Source organism: Aplysia californica, unplaced genomic scaffold (assembly GCF_000002075.1).
Source record: "Aplysia californica isolate F4 #8 unplaced genomic scaffold, AplCal3.0 scaffold01094, whole genome shotgun sequence".
Lineage (NCBI taxonomy): Eukaryota > Metazoa > Mollusca > Gastropoda > Aplysiida > Aplysiidae > Aplysia > Aplysia californica.
Window position 1 is genome coordinate 154371 of NW_004798364.1, and position 19004 is coordinate 173374.

The 19004-nt window shown below is 41.3% G+C and overlaps 1 protein-coding gene and 1 long non-coding RNA gene across 4 annotated transcripts in view; both read left to right on the plus strand.

The window, feature by feature from the left end:
- Window positions 1–12556, plus strand: part of LOC101846323 (caspase-9) — a gene marked incomplete in the record, with an annotated part of 22145 nt that extends 9589 nt beyond the window's left edge. For all 3 annotated transcript variants that reach the window (XM_013089969.2, XM_013089968.2, XM_013089970.2), the window contains 5 exon segments: window positions 2721–2894; window positions 6611–6845; window positions 8433–8861; window positions 9841–9950; window positions 12157–12556. In XM_013089969.2, the coding sequence (XP_012945423.1) occupies window positions 2721–2894; window positions 6611–6845; window positions 8433–8861; window positions 9841–9950; window positions 12157–12285 (1077 nt within the window).
- Window positions 12557–13326: 770 nt separating this feature from the next.
- Window positions 13327–15804, plus strand: LOC118478880. Its single transcript, XR_004859332.1, has 2 exons — window positions 13327–14913; window positions 14958–15804. It is a non-coding gene; the product is annotated as an uncharacterized LOC118478880 (long non-coding RNA).
- The last annotated feature ends 3200 nt before the right edge of the window (window positions 15805–19004 follow it).

Sequence of the window (19004 nt, forward strand, 5' to 3'; positions counted from 1 at the left end):
GGAGACAATTTTAGAGAAGAAAATTTTTCGGTCGCTACCCGGATTCGAACCCGGGACCTTTGAATGAGAGGCCAACACCTTAACCTCTAGGCCACGAGAGACCCCAGTCAGTCTGTACCTAGGCCGTGAGCTAGTGGGAATTCAGATTGTGGTCAAGACGATGACCAATCACTACGGTGTCATTGGGTTCCCTAGACTTCTTGTTATCGTGCACAAAAGCGCACATTGATTTATTGATAGGTAGTACTAGTTGTAAAGAACATTGAGCTTGCTTTTGAGCATGCTCCAATGCACTGTATAAGTGCAGTTAATTTATTATTATTTTTATTATTACTATTATTACTATTATTGCTATTATTATTATTATTGTTGTCTTATTGTTTTTGTAGGATTATTTCCACAAATACATTTTTTGACAGTGAATGAAAGAACAATGTTTCAAAAGAAAAAATTCAGGTTCAGATTCCGATTCAGCCTGTCTGAGTGATTTAACGAATTCAAAGTTTGCTTTGTATAAATTTCAAAATTCCCAAGTGAATCTGCCTACAATTTTTCTACACTAACCACAGTCTGTTTACTCCAAAGGTCTGTGACAAATTCCTGCCTGCGGTGGAAAGATGCCTCTGATGTGATATGTGTGTTATTGTCAGCTTTACTTTTCTCTTCATTTTGAATGTTTGTGAAAGTAATATGTGAGGAAGTGTGGTGAAATCAGGCGCTTGTCAAAATAATGAAATTGACGAAAACAGCATTTTTCCGACAGTTAGGCAATTGTTTTATCGAGTTTTTGTTTTTTGGCTCAACACCTGTTATGTCTATTTAAAAACAAATTTGTGTCTGGATTATATTGAAAACCATTGATTAAGAACGCAAAAAATTGTGAATTTTCATTTCTCAAGCACTCTCAAGCTATGGAAATTACCAAAATTTGGCAGCCATTTTCTCAATAAACTGACCTCTGAAATCAGGTGAGCCCAACCTTCTTCAATCAGAAATATTTAGATTTCTATTCAAGACAGATGGTTATTTTTTCTTTGAAAGCAACGCAAGTAAATAGGATTTTGGATGACGGTTTTTACGAGCGCCCGATTCCCCACGTTTTGACATATACAGTGGAACCTGCCTTAATGGAAACCTGTAGAAAACGGAAACCTGTCTTTACGGAATCTCCCCGCTCTCCCTTTGATATATTCCTCTTTAATTACCTGTATAAAACGGAAACCTGTCTTAACGGAATCTCCCCGCTCCCCCTTGATATATTCCTCTTTAATTACCTGTATAAAACGGAAACCTGTCTTAACGGAATCTCCCCGCTCCCCCCTTGGTATATTCCTCTTTAATTACCTGTATAAAACGGAAACCTGTCCAACGGGGAAACGGAAAGAAAAATCTTCTCCCTTCCGAGGGTTTCACCTGTCTGAGACGGAAAATGCGTTGTCCGCTCATCCCTGATTTGAAACAAAACTCGCAAGTTTGGTTCCGCCGGCTCTAAACCAAGGAGTTTAGAACTACTTTTAATCTCCTTGCTCTAAACTTAACGCCATGGCCATGCCGCTGGGCGAGGAAGGGGATTCATAGGGGTGCAATGGGGGTAGAGTAGAAGTTACCCTATGTTACCCCATCATGTGAGCACTGAGCGCTGCAGATGGTCAGTGTAGTGTGGGTGTGATATCTCACGACTGCCCGTGAGAGTGCTCGAGTAGCGAGCCACTACGGAAACTTTCCTGGGTAGCCAGAAGCCAGAGGTGTGAAATTAGATTGACCAATGCCTGCCGCCCTGATCGTACGGCCTGCTGAGGAAAGAGTTCCTCGAATCGTTGTTACAATGATGGCAGTGAGGGGTGGCATTGGTGGGTGGGACTAAGGGTGGAAGCAAAGGAGATGTTCCAACGTTTCTGTTTTTAATAGGTCAAACAGTGGTCCTATGAAAGGCAAGCACTGGTGGAATTTGGACCAGTAAGACTGACGCATGTCACTATCAGACAGGATAGCAGCTGAGAGGTGTGAAGTTTTGACCACTGCTTGCCGATCGGAAAAGCGATCCTTGATCCCACCGGCTGGGCCTTTGAACCCCCCCCTAAATTCCCCTGTCTAAGACAGAATTGTTTTCCTGCTGCCTTGCGATTCCGTCTTACACAGGTCCGACTGTATATATATAGTTTAAATTCCATATATATCTACACATGATTTTACCATGTCCTGTACAGCCAAGACACAGTTCCCACCGTGATAATAAAGTATCATCTTATCATACCTCTTGTCTTATCTTATCTTGTCTTGTCTCTGATCTTATCTTGTCTTATCTTATATTATATCTTATCTTGTCTTGTCTCTGATCTTATCTTGTCTTATCTTATATTGTTTTATCTTATATTATATCTTATCTTATTGTATCTTATCTCTCATCTTTTTTCTCAGGGAAGTTCTGAAACTTTTTTTTTTCTTTTTTTTTTCCTTCAGTTTGGAACTATCTGGACACTTAAAACAACTTCGATATTGTAACCAGTAAATCTCGTTTTGCCAAAGCGCACCATGGTGATACAGTTGTGAAAAGAGAATTTTGATTCATCCTGAAAAAACTTAATTTTGTGAATAAGATTCATTAAAAAAAATAATGGTACTAATAATTATTGTGCTTTTGAGCCTGCGTTATCTTTTAGCTGTTGACGTTTTTTGGGCGGGTTATTAATTATGTCAACTTATTCAAATGCCTCTTTCAGGAAGGCGTATACGAAATGAAACACCGGAAAAGAGGGTCACTCATACTCATCAACAACGAGAAATTTGATCACATGTCGGACCGTGATGGTACGCAGAAAGACCGCCTGGCTCTTGACAGCCTCTTCAGGAGGATGAACTTTAACTTTATCGTGCACTCCAACAAAACCAGCCAGGTGAGACTGCAGTAATACAGTCAATCAAGTGTCTGGGATCAGCCCCCCCTTTGCCCCCTCCTCTGGGCTCCTGATACATGATAGCGGGGGCTCTCGTGGCCTAGAGGTTAAGGTGTTCGCCTCATTAAATAGGTCCCAGGTTCAAATCCGGATAGCGACGGAAAATTTTCTACCCTAAAATTTTCTCCTTTCACTTCCTTTCCTGCTCTCTAACAATGTTCTGTCGTCTTCTTTCGTCTCCACTTTCTACCCCTACCCCCTCACCTCCTTTGTCCCTTCCTCTGGGCTCCTGACTCTTTCTGCAGCCTGTCTACTGCTACTCCTTCGCTTCTTCTTACTGCTGTCTTTCAGTAGGTAGCGTAAACACGGCCTCGCGGGCACTCGTGGCCTTCCGACCGCGTGGTATCGGTGAAATCGGGGTGATTCAGATCGCTGTTTCTTTGCTCTTTTGCTATAAAACACCAAGTGCCGTACACCTTGTAAAAGTTCAGCTTTTCCTCGTTACAATGGTGTAAGTTGTTTATATGTCCGATTATTAGGAGCTGGAAAATCGCAGAGGAAAGCAAAGCCCCTCGCGGTCGGAATGTTTGGTCGGCCGGTTTAAAAATTGACACGCTTGCATTCAAATGCTTTGCGGAACGAGGGATGATTAAATACTGTCTTCTCATTGGCGGAGAACTGTAGAGCTTTAAACGGGCTTTCCCGTGGTATTATTTTGGCCTTTGGCGTTTAAATAGAAAACTTTTTAAAATACTGTCAAAATTTTCAAAGATAATTGTCCACACAAAATATGTAAAATACCGGCTAAAAAAGGTAATAATTGAAAGACCAGTTCATTTCCTATTAGAATAAAGTAATTAGCTTGGAATTATTTTGCATCAATCCTTCCGCGAGACTCAGAAAGCATGTGACCCCCCAAGCGGGGTACACTACAATATAGAGCCGCGGGGGCCGGTGCGGCGCCGGTCGGGTCAACGCTCGGTGTTTTTGTCGAAATAACGACAGATCATCGTGTTTGAGGCAATAAAATACTGATTTGTAAAGATCTCACAGTCTTGAAAAAAATTAGGCTCCATATATTTGTTATAGTGATTGTACTCTGTTAATGTGGAGATGTTTAGTGCACTTGGTACTCTTTAATTGTCTGTCAAACATGGGGTTGCAGCCAGTGACTGACTTTGACAAATTTGATCAAATTTTAAACAACTACCACTTTCTCGAAAATTGACGGAGAGGTTAAAGAATGGTACCAAAATGCTCAGTGGATATAGGCCTTTCAAATGGAACAGATACATTTGGCATACAGCTACTTTGAAAATTTAGTTTCTGGTACCTACTTTCAGCCACACCCCTGATCTTATGGTAGGTAAGATCTAACACCTAGCCTTCTTAGATAGGGGCGGAAACTCTGGGAGGTCCCGTGTGCAAGTTGCACAAGTTAAAGGTTCCTTGGTGGTCCAAAATTGATGACAGTAGGCTTCGGCTGCCACCCACTGAAAATGTTGAATGTGTCTCGCACGCTCATATGACATTATGCTGTTGCAAACGCCGCAAAACCTGAATCACATGTCATTGACCCTTTTATTTTAAAAATTTTTTGGGGGGGGATTTTAAGGCGTTCTAGTTTAGTTTTAGTAAGGTTTTGCGAGCGCTGTAAAACCTTACTAAAACTAAACTAGAACATCGTAACCCCCCCCCCCCCCCAAAAAAAAAAGTGTCAATGACACGTGATTTAGATGGGTGTTCAATGGGGTGTGTCCTTGAGCAAATCACGATAGCACTAGCTAAAAAAATGCAAAAAAAACGCAAAAAACTGCGCATAGAGCCTGCTGTTGAGCGGGGATATGCGCTATACAAATGCTATTTATTATTATTATTTTTGTCTTAACGTCTTCGCTTCCGCACCCGTAGAATTTACGGACCTGAACCGTATAGCGCTGTGCCTATGGCCCGTAGAATTTACGGGACTGTGACAGAGGTTGTTTTGATACCAATTATAAGGGAGGTTACTGCTAAAATCTTGTAATTATTAATTACCTTCCCTTTATTTTTACCTCCATTTCCCCCCCATTTGAAAGCGTCAGATTCAGATTTTAGCTCCAAGAGAAGAGTAGATCTAGAGCTAACACATCTACCGCGCAAAAATGTTTTTCTGGCAATTAACACACAGATAGGCATATATATATATATATATATATATATATATATATATATATATATATATATATATATATAAAATTATATATATATATATATATAATTATATATATATAATTATATATATATACAGTCGAACCTGCCCTGACGGCCACCTCTATAAGACGGCCACTTTCCATTTCCCCCTTGCGTTTTTTCTATATAATTTAACTGTGTAAAACAGGCACCTGTCCAACGCGGCCGCGGCCACCATAATTTAACACACAACCCCTATCACACTAAGCAATAACACTTGTCTAAGACGGTCACCTTAGTGAATCCATTACGTTTTGTCATAAATTGTGCACTGGCCCCTGGCGTTGTGGGCGAGCCGTCATAATTCAATCACCTGTCGTTGTTGTTAGGTAGTCCCTCCAACCGATCATGTTGCGTAGGCCCCTCCCACTGTTGACCAATAGCTACCAATTTTCAGCTGCTGGTGAGGTAAGCGTGTGATCCCTCATAACCCATAAGCCCCACCCAGAACTCATACACAAATCGTAAGTGAGATGAGTGGTTACTGTTTACCCAGTCTGTAATAAAGTAACAAAGGATGTCAACATGAACTTGTTACAGAAGTGTCGCTCGTTCTCCAAGTGGTGACGACCCATGTGTTTGTTTTAACATGGCACTCGGTCTTCCTTGTCTGATACATTTCGTTTTATTGTCACCCTTGTGCAAAATCAGCGACAAAATAAAAATTACAAACGAAATACAAACCAACAACAACAACACCAACAAAGACAACAACAATGGGGCTACTTTCGATTGGGACCTCAGAAAGGAATGGTTTGTTTCCTTTATCTTGATCAGTCCTGCCTAAGACGGCCACCTGTCTTATACGGCCACTTTTCTCCTTGACAATGTGTGGCCGTCTTACACCGGTTTGACTGTACATGGATTGTGTGAGTGTTTTATGAGGTAGGAAAAGCCTCTTGTCACTTCCTCTGTGTCTGCAGACACTCACACAACATGTAGTCCCCTTTGTTAGGTCTCAGTTTATCATCAATCAAATGTCTGTTGTTTATGTTGTTTGATGGTGTTTGGTTTTTTTGGCATCATGTTACAAACTCCAACTCCCTCTATCTCTCAATGGAATTCCCTAAAAATTATATCGATAGAAACTTGGTTCAGTGTAGAGTGTACATGCAGAAAGTCATGAGGAAATATTCGTAAATTAAAAAGTTATGGGAGGTAGAGTGGGGTCACCCCTGAGCAGCCTTGGTTCCTGGGATTTCCCACAGCACAGTTGCCTATATACCTACAGCATTGAAGGAGTTAACTGCGAATGTTGACTTTGATGGGTAGGTGGTTGGCGGGTGCTCTGGTGTGGTTTGCTCTTCTTTCCTATTCAACATCTATCGACCTTATCTCTCCTATTTTTTTTTGGGTGTATATGTTACTCTCTTGTAACATGTGTAATCCTCGGCACTTCTATAACCTATTCGTGTCACAAGTGCTGTAAAAACTGGTACAGTACTGAAACGGAAGTGACTGTGAGGTTGTTGTGTTGTGGCCAGGTGCTGTTGGAGGTGCTGGAGGAGGAGGCCAGGAAGGACTACAGCTGCCACGACTGCGTGGTCGTCATACTGCTGAGCCACGGGCACAAGGGGGTCGTGTTCGGAACCGACGGCAAGATCGAGAACGGCAAGCCGCTCAACTGTGTGGAGATCGAGAAAATCACCAAGCTGTTTCGCCAGGCGCCCAGTCTGTACGGCAAGCCGAAGCTCTTCTTTGTGCAAGCCTGTCAAGGAAGTGAGTTGTTGTCGCCGGCGTGTCTCTCACCTTGTTACGTTTACCGATGTCTGTGGGTGGTTGGCGGGTGCTCTGGTGTGGTTTGTTCCTTCTTTCCTATCAAACATATATCGTCCTTATCTCTCCTACTTCTTTTTTGTGTATGTTACTCTCTTGTAACACCTCTAATCTTCGGCACTTATATGACCTTATTGTGTTGCAAGTGCCGTAAAACTCTTACTGAAACAAAAGGATATCTGCAATTTGAGGAAGGCTTTCTGTTGGCTTGGACTTTTTTTTTTAAACAGAAGTTGGATTTTCCTGTGCATGTTCAGGTGTTCGACCACCGTAGCTTGATCAATGTAGGAGGGCTGTCCGAAAAGTAAAAGTAAGATGGCCGCTAGACAAACGAATGATCGATAATGAATTTCGATGAAACTTGTAGCCTACATTGTGTAGTGGCATCATGTAATTATTCCTTTCCTCGGTCCTCATGAAGGTCGCACATTTTGTCCATTGGCTCATCAGAGAATGTCTCCACCTTGACAAATTCTGGTCAAGACAATGAGGCCCATTTTGGAGCTGTGCAATAACTTCTATTTTAGATCATCACTTTCTGGGACCCTCTTTCTTGCTAAGTATTGCTTTACCCCTTTGTTGCCAGGGGGTGTTCGATCCTTCTGTCAACACTGAATCTCAGCTAAGCTTATTCGCTAGGAAAGTAGCCTCATGTCTCAGTTGTAGTGTAGTGTATGTAGTGACTGTAGCCTCATGTCTCAGTGGTAGTGTAGTGTATGTAGTGACTGTAGCCTCATGTCTCAGTGGTAGTGTAGTGTATCTAGTGACTGTAGCCTCATGTCTCAGTGGTAGTGTAGTGTATCTAGTGACTGTAGCCTCATGCCCCAGTGGTAGTGGACTCACTGTGTATCTAGCCCACTTGCGACAATCAGTTCCATTGAGATCTCGGACCTGAAGGTTTGACGTTCCTCACTTTCCTCACTCCCTATTTTCCCCATCTTGTCCATAATTTCGAAGAAAAAACCCTGGCAAATCTAGGTCAAAAGGTGAAGGTGACTTTTTAAGTCATTTTGGTGTCTACGTTTTGTGAGAACACGTGTTTATCCGCGAGACTAGACTTGTGCCAAACGATCCCTTGCAAGCCAAGCAGTAAACCACTACTGTCAAACTTGGCACCGATATGTGCAATTTTTAAATTCCTGAATATGAAATTGTCCAGTGCTTGCGGCTAAATCTTCATGGGATGTTGTGGTCAATAAGTTTATCACAAAAATGTTCAACATTGACGGGCCGCAAGCATGCCAGACTGTTCAGCTGCTCCCCCCCCCCTCAGGGCTGTGCTACTCACTGAAGTGTCTTTAGGGGGGGTTGTCTGTGATATTTCCTTTACTGTTACTGTTTTTTATATGCTTTTAATACTTTTATCAATCATTTGTCGTCCTTGTCTCACCTCCATCTTTTTTTTGCCGTTGTTTCTCTCTTGTAACTCTTCTAATCTTCGGCACGTATATGACCTAGTTGTGTTGCAAGTGCCGTAAAACTTTTATTAAAACAACCCCCCCCCCCCAAAAAAAAAAAAAACTCTGACAGATGCTAAGGACTCGGGTGTTGCACCGGGCCAAGCTGCAGAGACTGAGAGTGGGGACAGTCCGGGGAAAGACGACAAACCCAGCCCGGGGAAACCGGCACCCTCACCTGGTCCGACCGGACCGTCCAGTGGGCTGGACACTCAGCAGGACAGTGCTGCTGGTCAAGCGGGGGAGAAGTCCGGCCCGCCTACCCCCAAGGTCACCGGGGCTTCGACAGCGGGCAAGACTTCAGGCCCGGGGAAAGACGCCGTGGATTCCTGTGATGATGAGGGGCGGGACCCAGAGGCTGAAGGGGCGGTGGGGGGCACACAGGCTGAAGGGGAGGGGGGAGAGAGCCCGCTGGATTTCTTGTCTGAGGAGGAAGGTGATGCGGCCGGGGAGAAGCTGCCGGGGGCTGGTGATGTCTTTATCGGCATGGCAACGCCGCCAGGTAGGAGCGTGTTTTTGTGGTCTTCTTTTGTGGGTTTTGGGTTGGCGCACACATGCACACATACACATACATATATATATATATATATATATATACATACATACATACACTCATACACACAAACACACACTCACAGACTCACACACACACATATGTTGCTCGCATACATGTTCATCCTTATGCACACACACACACACACACGCACACACATGTGCCATGACAATAATGACATCGGTGGTTTTGCACAAGTACATGTGTGCTCGCTGTCGTTCACTCTCCCCAAGATAGGACATTAGCTAAGGGCTTTTTGTTTTTTAAAATGGTAGGTGATGTTGTTGTTATTGTTATTGTTGTGACCTGTGTAAAAAGATAAGCCTGTTGTTGCTGTTGCTGTAGTTATTGCTGTTGTTGTGACCTACATTCTAAAATAAATTATCTTGTTGTTGTTGTTGCTATTGTTGTTGTTAATGCTGTAGTTGTGACCTACATTGTAAACTAGATTCTACTAATTTAGCCTGTTGTTGTTGATGCTATTGTTGTTGTTAATGTTATTGCTTTTATTCTAAAATAAATTATCTTGTTGTTGTTAATGCTGTTGTTGTGACCTACATTGTAAACTACTAGATTAGCCTGTTGTTATTGTGACGTACATTGTAAACTACTAAATTAGCCTGTTGTTATTGTGACGTACATTGTAAACTACTAAATTAGCCTGTTGTTATTGTGACGTACATTGTAAACTACTAAGTTAGCCTGTTGTTATTGTGACGTACATTGTAAACTACTAAGTTAGCCTGTTGTTATTGTGACCTACATTGTAAACTACTAAATTAGCCTGTTGTTATTGTGACGTACATTGTAAACTACTAAGTTAGCCTGTTGTTATTGTGACCTACATTGTAAACTACTAAATTAGCCTGTTGTAGTTGTGACCTACAAAAAACCCCAACTCACCCAGTTTCTGTTGTGTTCTGGCCAGACTTCCTGTCGTGGCGACGGCCCGACTTTGGCACGTGGTTCATCCAGGCCCTTGTGGAGGTGTTTGCCAAGTGGGCCTACAAGCTGGAGCTGGATCAGCTCATGACCAAGGTAACAGAAAAAGGGTGTACGGTTTAACACTATAAACACCCCTATCAACACTGTTTAGGTTATTGTAAGAGGCGGGACCTCTGTACAGTCCACTCCACTTGCAGCGATGTCGGTTGTAAAGATCTGCGGACGTAGCGACCTTTCTCCGTGGACCGGGCACCGATGTGACACAAACTCAATACAATTGAAACAGTTGTGCTGAATCCGCTACATCTGTTGTGACGGCTCTAGTGATGTGTAATCTTATCCCCGGCCCATATAGTTTATAGTAAAAATATAACAGTTTTAACGATGTTTCCCCCGTGGTTAGTTTTGACCTAGCATTGATGAACCCGATGATGTTTTGCAACGTTACACACCTTTACACAGTAGTAGGAGGCATCAGACACTTAACGAGCAATCTCCCTTATGATGCTATTTTGATAATCTTACACGATAAGCGCCAAAGCTCAATATTTAATCTACAGTGAGTTTGAGTACTGGGATTATTTCCTTTGAATTTTTCTTCCAACGGATGTTACGAACTTCGGATGTAGCCATTTTTTTTCTGGTCCCCCAACGACATCGCTACAAGCGTAGTCGACTGTATAGTTTTAACGCCCTTTTTAACACTATTTAGGATATTTTTATTGACCGTCAACAAAGTATGGATGGATTGACACGGACAGTGGGTGGTTGGCAGGTGCTCTGGTGTGGTTTACGCCTTCTTTCCTATCAAACATCTAGTGTCCTTATCTCTCCTCCTTCCTTTTTATGTTTGTTACACTCTTGTAACACCTCTAATCTTCAGCTCTTAAATGACCTTATTGTTTTGCAAGTGCCGTAAAACTCTAAGAGACACCTCTCATCTTCGGCCTCTATGTGTGACCTAATTGAAGACTGAACAAGACTGCCTAAGTCCAAAATGGCAAAAAGTGAGTTCTTGGTATCTGTAAATAGAGAACAAGACTTTCCCACATCTCTTGAGAGTGCACATGACACTCTACCGTTAACTGTGTCTGTCCCCGTCGTTTTATGCACCCCGCTTAATTTAGCAAAATTTGATCATTTTTTGCATAATTTCTAATTATTTTCCTTTATCGTTCTTTGTTAAAATTAACAGAATCGCATAATCTCACATTTTTGGGCCCAGTTTGCGTAAAATTTCAGAATTTTTCTGGCATAAAACGACGGGGACAGCTGTGTGGCGAGAAAAAGGGAAAAAGCTACAGCGTGTACCAAGGCAAATAATTGGTCGCTTTTAAGCACAAGGGGGCTATCCCGAAAAATGCTGTTTTGAGAGAATCGAAGTTAAAGTTTTTACCTCTTGTTCAGTTTCTTTAAAAGACAAGGAGAGTTTTCTCTATAACCAAACAAAACACCACAGAAACCAAGCTTCTCCTATAGGTACGGCAATGCCCGCTTTTGGTGTTGATCAAGATTTGTGGAAACTCGCGACATCTGGGTTAGCCCGCTTGTCCTTACAACAAAAGTAGCGTCCTATTCTAGACTGAAGTAGAAACTCCCGACATCTGGGTTAGCCCGCTTGTCCTTACAACAAAAGTAGCGTCCTATTCTAGACTGAAGTAGAAACTCCCGACATCCGGGTTAGCCCGCTTGTCCTTACAACAAAAGTAGCGTCCTATTCTAGACTGAAGTAGAAACTCGCGACATCTGGGTTAGCCCGCTTGTCCTTACAACAAAAGTAGCGTCCTATTCTAGACTGAAGTAGAAACTCCCGACATCTGGGTTAGCCGCTTGTCCTTACAACAAAAGTAGCGTCCTATTCTAGACTGAAGTAGAAACTCCCGACATCTGGGTTAGCCCGCTTGTCCTTACAACAAAAGTAGCGTCCTATTCTAGACTGAAGTAGAAACTCCCGACATCTGGGTTAGCCCGCTTGTCCTTACAACAAAAGTAGCGTCCTATTCTAGACTGAAGTAGAAACTCGCGACATCTGGGTTAGCCGCTTGTCCTTACAACAAAAGTAGCGTCCTATTCTAGACTGAAGTCCGTGGTTTTTACCGACGTTCTCCTGACAGGAAAAGCTGTCAGAGGCACAGCCGTCTTGTTCTCATGTCTTCAGTTGTGTTACAAGTGATGGAAAACATTTACTAAAACAAAACTGTGTTGCAAGTGATGGAAAACATTTACTAAAACAAAACAAGGACAAGCACAGAATGCTGTACTGTTTTTATTTATTTTTTTTTCCTTCTCTTTCCGCCAGGTGAATCAGCTGGTGACAAAAGCAGCGACAAAACGAGGCAGCTACAAACAGGTCGGGGAAAAGAGAGGAACGCTGACCAAGTCGTTTTACTTCTTCCCTGGACTCTACGAAGATATGGAAGATTTGTAACTTTATACAGCAGCTCTGTGTGTGTGTGTGTGTATGTATGTGTGTGTGTGTGTGTGTGTGTCTGTGTGTGTGTGTGTGTGTGTGTGTGTGTGTGTGTGTGTGTGTGTGTGTGTGTGTGTGGCCACTATAACAAGCAACTTTTACCTGGTGCCTGTGTAGTGGTGAAGGAGACAAAGAGCGAGGTAGACTTGTTGACCTTTCCTATTCGCAAATGGAGCTTTTATGTGTACGGAATACAGAATGAATAAAAAAAAAAATTTAAAAAATAAAATGTTGATTGTTTAATGCTCAAAGAATTACTTGAGGCCTGCAATGCTGGTGTAGGTCTGTGCCCGTCTATGCTTCCATCCTGACGTCACTGCTATGTATTCATGTACTGTCAGTAATGTTAGCTTAGGACTGCTTCCATCCTGACGTCACTGCTATGTATTCATGTACTGTCAGTAATGTTAGCTTAGGACTGCTTCCATCCTGACGTCACTGCTATGTATTCATGTACTGTCAATAATGGTAGCTCCGGACTGTGCTTACAGCCTCATAAGATTATGTGAGAGCGCACGAGACGCAAGTTGGTTGTTTTCTACTTAGTTCACGGTACAACTTGGTTTTACTTTGCAAGTACGAAAGTTGAAGTAGGCCTACCTAAAAATGCATAGTAAAACTTCAGTTTTAAAAGCAGCAATTTCCATTTATGGCGTCGGTGGCCTAGTGGTTAGGCTCTCGGACTCGCAACCGTAAGGTCGTGGGTTCGAATCCCGTCAGGGACCCGACGTTGTGTCCTTGGGAAAGGCACTTTACACGAATTTTCCTCACTTCACCCAGGTGGGAATGGGTACCCGGCTATAGACAGCGAAAGATCTTGTCAGTATGTTAGTGTTTGAGCGCTTAATCAGCTGCTTGCACTGTATGCTTCCCGGGAAGCTGAGAATGTTTCGGAGTGTTCTATGGTCTACTGGGGTAATAATATAGTGTAAAGCGCATAGAGCCTGCTGTTGAGCGGGGATTTGCGCTATACAAATGCTATCTATTATTATTATTATTATTTAAAAGATAATACAGTTTTTACATTTTGGAGTAAATTAAGGTCAGTATTGCATCCTACAAAGAAAAGGTGTTTTTTCTTCTCCCTGCTGGATGTAGTTACGTGCCCTGGAGTTAGGTCTCTTACTATTAGGTAAATTTGTTCAAATAACTTCGTTTCATAAACCCAAGCTGGGCATTATACTGTGAAGATTATTGTTCATTTGGCTGTGGCCTCTCCATTGCCCCTCCTACAGACTAGAGATGAGCCGAGGTCAAAAGCTGCCCATCTATAGTAGTAGTAGTAGTAGGCCTATATTAAATTAAATACAACTTTCACACAGAAATCAAACAAAGGCTTTTTCTGCTAGTCAAGAGGATAAATTATTTTTTTCCAGTCCAAAGAAGATTATATGGTATGAAGCATTTACTGAGACTGAGAGTTTGGGGATCAACGTGAGGAGGTGAATACTTTCCCCTGTGACATGTGACGCAAAACTTTGTCTCCAATTTTAAAATCAATATATATATAAATATATGTTATCATTGATATTATATTGTTTACTTTTCAAAAGATGTAGGCCCTACCATTGCTGTTGTTTTTTTGTGCTATTTACTCAAGAGTCAGACACATGAAATAAACAAACAAAGTATTGTTTCTAAAGGCAGTTTTTTCATCATTGTCATTATCCTCATTACTGTTGCTATTACTATTATCTTGATGATAGTTACTGTTGTTACCAAGTGGAGTGCTGGACATCTGTGGTTGTTGAAATATTTTGATCTAAATTATGTATGTAGGTATGTAAAAACACCCACAGTTAACAGACAAAAAGTGGAAATGTTTCTTGAGGCGCTCTTTGGTGTTGCTATGCTCTATCCATGTAATTGGTTTCTGGAAAATTTGTTCACGCTTTAAAAAAGAAAAACCCTTTTGATTTAAATGTTGAAAAATGACCCAGAAAGAATGAAATTACTGATGTGTTACACCCTTATTTTATTGGCACAATTCAGATCCTATACGAGATGGGCTGCTTTAATTGAACCCTGCCTGTCAGTGTTAGGGCCAACCCGGGCTGAGAGGGATACAACATCTCACCATAAGATGGGGATACAACATCTCACCATAAGATGGGGATACAACATCTCACCATAAGATGGGGATACATAAGATGAAAAAATCTCCTCATGTGGGAACTGAACAGGAAAATTGAAATTATAAACTATGAAAGTTTAAAAAAAACTGATATTATTAAAATATTTGAATTAATAAAGATATGGCTGAAAAAGCTTTTTATCTATTTTTCTTTTTAAGAATATTTGCACAGTGTACAGTGTAAGGATTAGTTTGCGCTGATTATTGCGACGAAGCTTGGAACTTCTCTCATCTTCCGAGCAAAAGCTAAATGAGAATTGTCAAGTGAGCGTCATGCCGCTGTGTTGGCTACGTAAAATAGTAGATCTATGTATGGGTATTTGGAATTTTATGATTTTTTTCTTTAAAAATTTCTTTTTTTTTACTTACACCCTGTTGACGCAATTGAGATCTTTTAGGGGAGGCGGGATTCTGACCCTGTCTGTCACCGCCAAACCTGAGCTGGCTGAGAGGTTGGTTTGATACAAGTCTTACCACGCTCTCAATAGGCTGAGAGGTTTGTTTGATACAAGTCTTACCACGCTCTCAATAGGCTGAGAGGTTTGTTTGATACAAGTCTTACCACGCTCACAACGGGCTGAGAGAGATACAGCATTCCAACAGACTGACTGAGATACTCAATGAAAATATCTCCCCACTCGGGAATTGAACTTGGGTCTCTTGTGTGCGATAGCGAAGTGCCTGACAGACTGATACACCACCGACGCTGAAGACTGAATGCATTATCGTATGTTCTGCTCTTTTTCATTTTACATAAAAAGGGTTTCCTTTTTCTCATTGTGTGTCTAACAGCAATGGGTAATTTTTTTTTTCAAATAAAAAATGTCTTTTAAAAAAAGATTTTATCCGTGTATGCATATTTTGAAGTCCGAAGAATTGCATACACAGCGATGTTTATTATGATAATTTATTAATGTCATGCAAAAGAGCTCTTCTTTGTCTTTAATTTGATGTATGCAATGTGAATCTATGCATCACAGGTGAATTTTTGTGACATTTCAAGCTGATGACATTTTGTCGTTTTTGCCTTCCCGAGGCAATTATGTGAAATTGGCTTCTGGGCCAGTTTTGATGCCATATTTAGTTCATTTTGAATCATTAAATGACTTTTTAAAACTTTTTTTTGGAAAAATGACTGTAATATATTATATGCAATGCACTAATGACTTTCGACTGAAGAAGTTTGGCTGGTATTGCAAAGTTCTTTTATGTGTGAGCTGTCTCTGAAAAATGGAGTGGTTTTTTTCATATATTGTACGTTTTCCACAAAAATAATATCATAAATGTGAGACATCTTGGGGAAATCAAGCGCTCGTGAAAATAATAAAATCAAAGATATCGGGCATTTTTCCTCCAGTTTGACAATTTTTATCGAATTTTAGTTTTTTTGCTGAACACCTTTTAAACTTTTTAAAAACCTCATTCTGTGTGAATTTTACTGAAATGCGTTGATTAAAGGCACAACAAATGTAAATGTTCAGTTTCCAAGGACTCTCAAACTATGGAAGTAACCAAACTTTGGGGACTATTTTCTCGCTAATTTTATCTCTGAAACCAGGCGACCCTGACCTCCTTGGATTGCGAATATCTCGACTTCTATTCAAGACAGGCGTGTATTTTTTTCATCACAAGATGGTCGAATGATAATACCAATAACTCCCGATGTCCAAAAATTGACGAGCGCCTGATTCTACTGCGTCGTGACACAAATTGTAAACATCACGCCACAGTTTACTTAAATATCATCCTGTTGCAATAAATTTGGTATCAACATGTTCAGACTGAAAAGCTCTTAAATGTATATAGGTTAAATATCTTAAAAAATCAATACAGACTTCAACATAAGTTAAAGACCACTTGCAAACACTCTGAGTGATCTTCTTGGGTCGACCTGCACGTGGGCTTTTTTGGACTGATCCAGTGGCTTGATGGCGCTGCCTCAGGCAGACAATGACAGAGTGTGACTGTGACACAGCAAGCCTTCTGGCAACTTGTCTCAGCCTTCGTCTTGGTGGCATATTGATGCGATACTGGATTTTGCGCAAACGGCGGCTTATATTGCCACCAAAGTGCACACAGTTCGAGACTGTAGTTTGTTGATGACGTGCACCCGAAATTTTAACTGAGGAATGTCCGTGGTGTCGCACACAAGTCTATCAAAAACAGCAGATTTGGCTAAAATTCCCCGAGGATTTCCGGGCTGCACGTGATGGTTTTGCCCCTTTAGGAAGCCTTGCAGTACACATTGGTGACCCGCTAACTTTTTTAGAGGAAATAATTTGGAAACATTCCTTGCTGTCTTTTTTTCGGATTTTTGAATAATCAGGGCTGTCTGTGAAGGTGGTCCTTCACTTATGTTGAAGTCTGTATGAAAATGAAGTGTTGGGTTTCAGTTCAATTTGGTATGAGTTTTAAAGCGCTTGCAGCTGCGTAAGGTTCTTGGGGGCACTATGGACAAGTTGGTTGTTCTCTTGTTAGTTCACGGCATGGCTTGGTTTCACTCTAACTTTGGTTTTCCTCTGACTTTGGTTTGCCTCTAACTCTGGTTTTCCTCTAACTCTGGTTTTCTCTAACCCTGGTTTTCTCAAACTCTGGTTTTCCTCTAACTCTGGTTTTCTCTAACTCTGGTTTTCTCTAACTCTGGTTTTCTCTAACTTTTGTTTTCCTCTAACTTTGGTTTCACTCTAACTCTAACTTTGGTTTCACTCCAACTTTAGAGCTAAAAATTAATAGTAAAACTTCAATAGTTGTAGCAGTCATTCACAATTTTAAAACAGAACTAGATTCTAGATATACTACATTTTGGAGTAAAAAAGACCAATGGTCTTTAGAAAACTGACAATTCTGTTTGGATCAAGGGAGTAGAACAAATTCTCCAAAGTAACATATTTCTATCGGGTCTGTCAGAAGTCTGAATATTCTTGTAGGATGTATCTGATGGTAGGGTCGGTACTGCATCCAATACAAAATGTTTTTTTCCTCATCTCCTTGCAGGAGGTAGAATCTAGCTAGATCTATGTGCCAGGGAGGCACACCCAATACGTAAATATGTTGAAATAACTTCGTCTCCTCCGGAGAGACCTAATGGTTTTATTTCTGTTTCTCTGTCCCCATCGCATAATTTCACATTTTTGGGCCCAGTTTGCATAATTTCAGAATTTTTCTCGCATAAAACGGCGGGGTCAGGTTTCTCTGTATTTTTCTCATCCTGTAGCAAAATTAGTTAATTTGTATAGAATCAATGACGCTCGTTTCAACACTATGCTTGTTTAACCTCCTTGACGGACAGATAGCAACAAATTACGTAGTAGGGCCTACTTATAAGACATTTTTTCCAACCTGGCAACTCTCTCAATGGTACCAGAGAGCTTATAATAATAAAGTAAGGAAAAGCTTTCTGGTTAAACGCAAAACTACGTTGACGTTCATGCAAGAGCAGATTCACCACAAGTGGTAGGCAAAATTGGAAGTTTTGCTTTTTTCCCCGATCCCAGCGCGCATCAGTTCTAGAGAAACGAAGACTTTGACTTTGAGGCCCTTCTGTTCACTACAAGGTAAAGCAGCTATAAACCAAACTAAAAAGAACATAATTAAAAGGGGGGAAAAGAGACTGCCTGTCAGTTTGATCTAATTTGGCGTGGATCCTACTATACTGTACCTGGCGCCCACAGCGGGATTTGTTTGTGTCACATCAAAACACCATGGGCCATGAGAAGTAAAACAATGACATGTTTTTAAAATTGGCTCTTTGTCTACATTTCATGTATAGAATCTATAATGTGCGTAATTACAAGCATTTGTGGCTTGTGGCACTGCCAGGCACCTTAAGAGATCTTGCAATTTATAGATGCATCTTCTGTTCATGACACAGAATTCTACACTAAGTGTAGAATTCTGTGGTTCATTATCATCCGGTGCCTTGCCGACTGGCAGGGGCGATCATGGACTTCCACTTCACTCTGTCTTGCGTTGCGGCAATGGTGTCGTTGTTTTTGCTGCTCCCAGCCATGTTGTCATCTTGTCCAGTATCTTTTCCTTCTGTCTGCCTCTGCCTCTCTTTCCATCAAACTTGCCTGTTGTTGTTGTATACAATATTGCAGACAGAGGGAAAAGCTTAGTCCAGTACAACAGCTGGACATACTTCTGTTACACCGGACCCAATTGGAGATTCCATAACGAAAATCGCAACTAGGAGTTATAAGTGAACTTGAACATAAAGAATGACTGAATATGTTTCTTGCTTGTAGGAAAAAAACGTACTCGCGGCAGTTGATTCGAACGCTTCTTGGCATTGTTTTCGATGCCTGCCAAGGATAGGCATACTTTTTATTTATTTTAACTTTTGGTTTACTGAACGTTCGGTTTGCTACATACTACATTTGTCTGTGGGGGTCAAAGGTCAGTGACTGACTGCTGATTGAGTGCAGTGCTGAGTAGGCCTGGGCATTATTCGCTTTTCAAAAAACCGAATAACTAGGTACCTGTTTCTATAAAAATCCGAATAACCGAATAAATGAATCGTTTTTCGCGCGGGACGGTTGGG